Source organism: Morone saxatilis, unplaced genomic scaffold (genome assembly GCF_004916995.1).
Source record: "Morone saxatilis isolate NCDOM2014 unplaced genomic scaffold, NCSU_SB_2.0 Contig0, whole genome shotgun sequence".
In the NCBI taxonomy this organism is placed as follows: Eukaryota; Metazoa; Chordata; class Actinopteri; family Moronidae; genus Morone; species Morone saxatilis.
In genome coordinates this window covers 18115599-18122207 of record NW_023339650.1, presented here as the reverse complement: position 1 = coordinate 18122207, position 6609 = coordinate 18115599, and the positions used below count along the sequence as shown (strand labels likewise).

The 6609-nt window shown below is 42.1% G+C and overlaps 1 protein-coding gene across 1 annotated transcript in view; it reads left to right on the top strand.

Annotated features, from left to right (window-relative positions):
• The window catches only part of LOC118321246 (cadherin-12-like), a 65084-nt gene extending 58800 nt beyond the window's left edge, over positions 1–6284 (top strand). Inside the window, exons 9-11 of the mRNA XM_035652487.1 lie at positions 201–318; positions 1981–2232; positions 5633–6284. Of these exons, the coding sequence (XP_035508380.1) occupies positions 201–318; positions 1981–2232; positions 5633–6144 (882 nt within the window). The 3' untranslated portion in view covers positions 6145–6284. The remainder of the gene's footprint in view (positions 1–200; positions 319–1980; positions 2233–5632) is intronic.
• Positions 6285–6609: the final 325 nt, after the last annotated feature.

Genomic DNA, 6609 nt, shown 5'->3' with positions numbered 1-6609 from the left:
CACGGGGATTATTAAAGTATTTCTGATTCTGATTCTGATAACAGTAAAAAATTCAGCAAATATGACAAAACATTTTTTTTTATAAAAGTTACCTACTGCAGCTTTAAAGTTAGTAAATGTCATTTGAAACCATAGTACACCAAGAAAGCCCTTCATTTTATAATAGGTATAATCATGTTTTTAATTTTCTTTTTAAACAGGTGATTCAAACATTCAGTGCAAAAGATCAGGATCTACCGACTGCTGGACAACAATTCTCTTTCAAATCACCAAAAGAAGAAATGAAAAACAAGAATTTCACCATCCGCGACTTTGGAAGTAAGTGCATTTCGACAACACCTCCGTTTGGTGACATGAAAAATCAGTACAGTGCAATACAGCTGATTGATTTCTCACTATATAGCATCAGGAGATATCACAAATGTATGCAGCTTCCTCTTCTAAAGCATGGAAACCACATCACTGTCAGCGATGAAAAGCTGTTCTTTACAGCTGACAAACAAATGGCGCCTGCAATTAATTACAATTTCTTAAAAAGAAAGCAGATGGTAAAACTGAAGACTTTTTCATGAAAGAAAAAGGGGTCATTTGTGAGATTACACAAGCAGCTTTAAAATATTAAAATCTTAATATTTACCATCCAATCTCTAATTTGAAATAGGGACAACCACACTCTAAAGATCAGTTATCTGCTTGTGTGTTACTCAAATCTTATAGTGGTCTCTGTGCTAAAAATAACTTAAATCACATGCAGTCAGACGTTATCTTACGATAAGGCCATATATGACACTTTGTAGTGTGCACTGGCCGAGCCCTTTGAAGTCTAACCAGGAAGACGGGTAATGAAAAGTAGGGCATGGCAGGATGAGGCCAAGGAAACGAATGCATTCACCATCCTTGACAAGCCCAGGTCCGAACCTCTGATCCAGTTTTACCTTTTGGACACACCGTCTTGCAGCTTCCTGTCCACCAAAGGCCCTGCTAGCACGCTCTCCAGATACAAAGTGAGATCTGATAGGCAGGGACAGAAAATACAAACACCACAGGCACTGCGGACAGGTTCACCAAGAGAGGGGGAGAGGGAGCGCAAACAAAATCACAGTTGTGCACAACATGCAAGGTGTGCTAAAATGCCTGACCTCCTGTCAAGAAAAAGTGCCAGGCTTCGTCAGTGGAACAAACCCGGCTTGACAGGGGTCAGACAGTCTAGCTGTAGCAGACAGAACCAGGCAGGTCCAACCTGACACGTTACCTCTCCTTCGTATATACTGTCGACCTCTATTCCACTCGCCATCCTCACACCTCCGGCTGTCTTCCCAAGTTGTTACCTTTGTGTGTGTGTGTGTTTTTCTTTTTTTGATCTATTATCTCTCATTGCTAATCTGCTGTTTCTCTGGAGTGATGCTGCCTGCACTAAGAGATAACAAAATAACAACAGATCCCAATAGTACTCACGGTGCAGGTAGACAGGAAACGCTTTGCAGTGTTTCAGGGAATGATGTACTGGGTGTGGTTAGGCTCTATCAGCTTTTAAAGTAAGTGGGGTAAAATGGCGAGAGCTTTGATAAGACAACTCTTTGATACACCGCAGTTTCTCATCACATTCAGAGTGGATTTGATATCAAACATAAAGAGTTATCAGACATTGAAAAGTTGTATCTATCTTCTCATATTTCGACCTCCAGACTTGTAATGTAGCTCAGAGGATTGTCAGATTGATGTGAGGTTATACTGGGTGGAATATTTTCTTTTGCCTTGGTCAGAACACCATCTAACCTGTATAGATCAAGAAAAAGACACTTGCTGCACTACTTCGGGCCTTTCCATACAAGTTTGGTAGATTCTTTTAATCGAAAAACCACATACTATTTCAATAAAAACCATTGACTGTTTTGATGATTTACTTTTTATTTTTTGTTGGTTTGTTTGTTTGGCTTTTGATGGCTGATTGCAAAATGATCCTTTTTTCCCTTCTTCTAGACAACACAGCTGGGATTGTGACGAAGCGGAGTGGCTTTAGAAGGCGTTTGCAGGAGATTTACCTCCTCCCTGTTGTGATTGAAGATAATGGCTACCCACCGAAGAGCAGCACAGGCACCCTGACTATCCGTGTTTGTGGCTGCAAATCTGATGGTTCCCTGCTAACTTGCAGCGCAGAGGCCATCTTTCTCCCTGTGGGTCTCAGCACAGGAGCTCTGATTGCCATCCTGCTATGTATCATCATCTTGTTAGGTGAGACCTGTTGTCTTCTGGCTTATAAACATTCTTCATTTTAGCAAAGTATCATTGATAATTATAAAGGGAACAGGAAGTTGTTTGATGTATTGCTTTAGTGCTGCAGCCCTGATCTAACTTTAGCACAAGGTAACTTTGCTCTTGGGTCCAGCAGGATTTTTCACAGTTTAAAAAGGACCAGCTTGTTGGACATAGTGGCATCATGCGGGGAAGTTGCAGATTGCAACCATTACAAGTAAAATGTATGAGCTTCAACTCTCTGATATGTTGTTGAAGTGTCCATACTTTAATGTCAACTCGAATAAGCCACCACAGATTTCCTGGGTTGGACAAAGTAAAGTGTACATTGACATAGGATCAATTTCAGACACTGAGCTTAACACCTGAAATATAAATGTGTATCTAAACGGCCAGATTGCAATTTCTTGAACTTTTTGACTGCATTCCGACTCCAAACATGCTAAACTGACCGTCAGACCTGGTTTGGCTTCTCTCCAGGAGTGTCTGCAGTTAATTACGGAACCCATATGAATTTGGTCATTCAATGAGACGTTCAAGATTGGAGGGAGGGACGCTTAGCTCTATAAACTAAATCCAATCTTGCTGCCCTGTGGCTGCTTCCCAGGCTACAGCTTTTTACATTTCACACAAGGTCATGGTTGTAAAACTCCTCCTTAATTCTCTGCTATTAATGTCCAAACTCATCTACATAGTGGGGAGGAAGTAAATGTAGGTTTATGGCATCATTTTCTGAATTATGAATATGGGATGGTCGGTTGTTAAAGAAGTTCCTATTTTACAGTGGAAGTCAAGGGTAGCCGTGACCTTTGAATTGAGCTGTATTTACATTCCTCTATCTCTCTCTAATATATGGTCCAACAAGGAATCCACTGATAAATTCCTGTTATGCCTCCTCCTAAATCATTTTCATTACCTTCATGAATGTATTCATGTTAAATATCAGCTTCAGTTTCATTGTTTTATATGTGAGGGAACATAAAGGCACACAGGCGATTGTAGTGGTGTGCTGCAGAGCTGTGTCGGTGTGTTCACTTCATCTGAGAAGAATGTCTTCAAAGCCCAAAGCCAAACTGTTATGCTGTCTCTGAGAAAGGGAAGTGGCAGAGAGAATCAGAACTCACACCGAGAACATTTCCATAGAGCCACTTAGTTCCTGTGCAGGATTTGTCAGGATGACCCAGTTGTCGTGTGAGAAGAAATGATGAGGTAAATTAAACAGACCAGCACAGAGGCTTTCATCTGTATTGCTGTTTCTTCCAAACTGATGTGGATTGGCTGTATCCAGTGACAAGCTCTGTTCAACCAGTAAGTCTGATAATAGCAGATTGTTGTTGAAGTCTACATAGGTGCCACTGGGGGGAGCTGGCACACTATACACAGGCAGATAAAATCGCTTGGGAGTAAAGGGACACAGAAAAGAACTAAGATACAACAAGGATGAAAGGAAGCGACCTATTTAAGGCTTTTTTTCATTCTGAATGTATTTATTGGACTTTCATGTGATTGATTTCAGTTTCATCCTGGCCATTTCTTTCCCTCCTATATGCAACTGTATTTTGAAAACCCAGAGGAAGAAAACATATTGTACTGCATTTTTCACAGAGGAAGACAGACTGCACTGACAGGAGAAAGGGAGAGAAGGAAATTTATTGTAGCATTATGTGTTGAAAATCACGCCATGGTACTACCGTGTCTGAAATGTGTAAAACCTCAAGCAACCTCTGAAGGGTTGCGTGCTACAGCAGTAAACCACCTCTTTGGGTATATTCTCAGTGGTACAATTTTACCCAACAGTGTTTACACTTTTTGTGCTATCTATTATAAGTATGTAATACTGGAAGCACACATTATTTGCTTTGAACCACAAAAGCAAGTACCAGTAGGCATTGGTTATGTCTAGACATTTGAATGGGGGCCACATTTGGGTGAAAACATGAAAATGAGTAGTTTCAAGGATTTCATTCACCAGCCTGGCTCCGCCAGTTGTGACAGCAGAGTTGTTAAAGCTAGCATAGATTGAAATCGCAGCTTGAACAAGTCACCAAGTAGACACAGGCCACGGACACCGCCCCGCGACGGAGACAGCATCTCAATATTGGGGCACAAACAAAGGCGGCCGCCCGCAAGCCGGAGCCGAAGGTCTAGAACTCATCAATATCGAGAGACTGAACATCAATGTCCAGGACGAGCAGCAACGCACTGAGGGACAAAACAGGAGGTTCTGATTGAAAAAATAGGATTTTTGTTATTTCTATAGACCACCACCAGTATCGAAACAATTAGCAAAACCAGACAAGCTTTAACACTGAGCCTCAATAAAGAAGAGGTCAACAAAGGTTAAGCTATACTCAACGCAAACCAGGATACCAACAGACAGAACGTGACCGGGGGCCTGCGGCCAACGCCTCTCCCGGAGGACAGACTCTTATACATGGTACAACAGAAACATGTTAATGACACGGTGACAGGAATGGAGTTTAACCTTACACCCTCGCATGTGAAGAATGATTGTGCACTCCATTTTAAACCGTGTTGGCAAACAGCAAAGTACAGAGGGACTATAGTTTACTCCAACCATCAATATCGTAATGCTGAGATTTGAAATTAATGGATTGAGCTTCTGAGCCGGTTGGCTGCTGACGAAAAGGAATTTATCTGTACTAGGCTTATTGAAATGGATAGGGGCTTGATGGTATTTGTAATTACTTACGGGGCATTGCTGCTGTTACCCTGGCACGGGGAAGCACTGTGGCTTGCAGTGCACCCCCGAGCGCCCTGACACCACGTAGGTGACTGCTCTTGCGGGAGGCCACAGGGTGCTGCTTGAGCGAGAGCGGGGGGCAGAGCGGAGTCAGCATGCCAACATGCTAACAATGCTAATGCTAACTGATTGTTATCTTTACCATCTTAGTTAAGTAAGCATGCTAGCATTTTGTAATTGACACTAAACACAAGCACACAGGCTGATGGGGTCAGCTGATGGGTTATTAGTTTTGCAGATATGGGGCTTTAAACCAATGTCTTTGTGAAATGAACATTTTAATCTGCTGGAGCTGAAATGTCAGGGGATCACTAAAGTCATTACAATTCATGCTGAGAGGGACATTCATATCTGTAACAAATTTCATGCTAATCCATTCAATAGTTGTCTGCACATTTGACTAAAAAACAAAAATGCTAAGCTCATGGTGGTGACAGATGACATGAGCTGGAAGTTTGAACCATAATATCATAACATCCTTTGACATACAAATTACGAAAATTATGCTTACCAGGGTACGGTGATATAATCTTTTTTTTTCCCCTCACAGTAAATGTGTTTAAGGCTTAGTAATGTGTGTGTGTTTAACATAATTTTCTGGATTTGTTCCCCCAGTCATTGTGGTCCTCTATGTGGGCTTGAGGCGGCAGAAGAAAAAGGAAACCCTCATGTCATCCAAAGAGGACATCCGGGACAATGTGATCCACTATGACGATGAGGGAGGCGGGGAAGAGGACACACACGCATTCGACATGGGGACACTTCGCAATCCCAAGGTTGTCAAAGAGAACCTGTACCGCAGAGACGTCAAACCTGAGATGAAGAGAGGTCCAAAGCCGCCAGTCTCTCAGGACAGCGCAGACATCAGAGATTTCATCAACCAGCGTCTGAAAGAGCATGACATGGACAACTCAGCCCCACCCTATGACTCCCTGGCCACGTATGCCTATGAGGGCAACGGCTCTGTGGCCGAGTCGCTCAGCTCCATCGACTCCCTCGCCATAGACCTTGAGGAGGACTATGATTACCTTAATGACTGGGGACCCCGCTTTAAGACACTGGCAGGGATATTTGGGGAGCAGTCAGAAACTCAGTCGGACTCAACCACCACAGAGAACACACATTGATGTTATTCACAGACTCAAAAGCAAATATGTAACAATGTTCTTTTGGTTGGCGACACACAATATTTTACCATTGTTTTCCTCACGTTATTAGTTTTCATGTTTTTCCAGCTCACTGTTTTCTATTTTATGTGGTACCTTGTGCCATGCTAAGTCCCAAAATTGTAAAAAAACGAGGGAATATATGATAACATGATTAGATGAGCAAAGCAGCCATTCAATTACCTTTCAATTGAATGTTGTTTCTTGTCTTACATTTTGTTTCCTCTTGGGGAATACGCATACACATGGAAATGTTGTCATTTCCTAGAACATCCTTAAAAAGTGCCTCAATATAATTGTTCTTTCACTTGCTATTTCATGCAACATATCCAGTGTTGTTCTTTAGAACCCCATAGGTTACGTTAATTCAGTCGGCATACTGTGCTCTGATTGGCCGAGGCATCTACCAAGACCAATATCAACTCT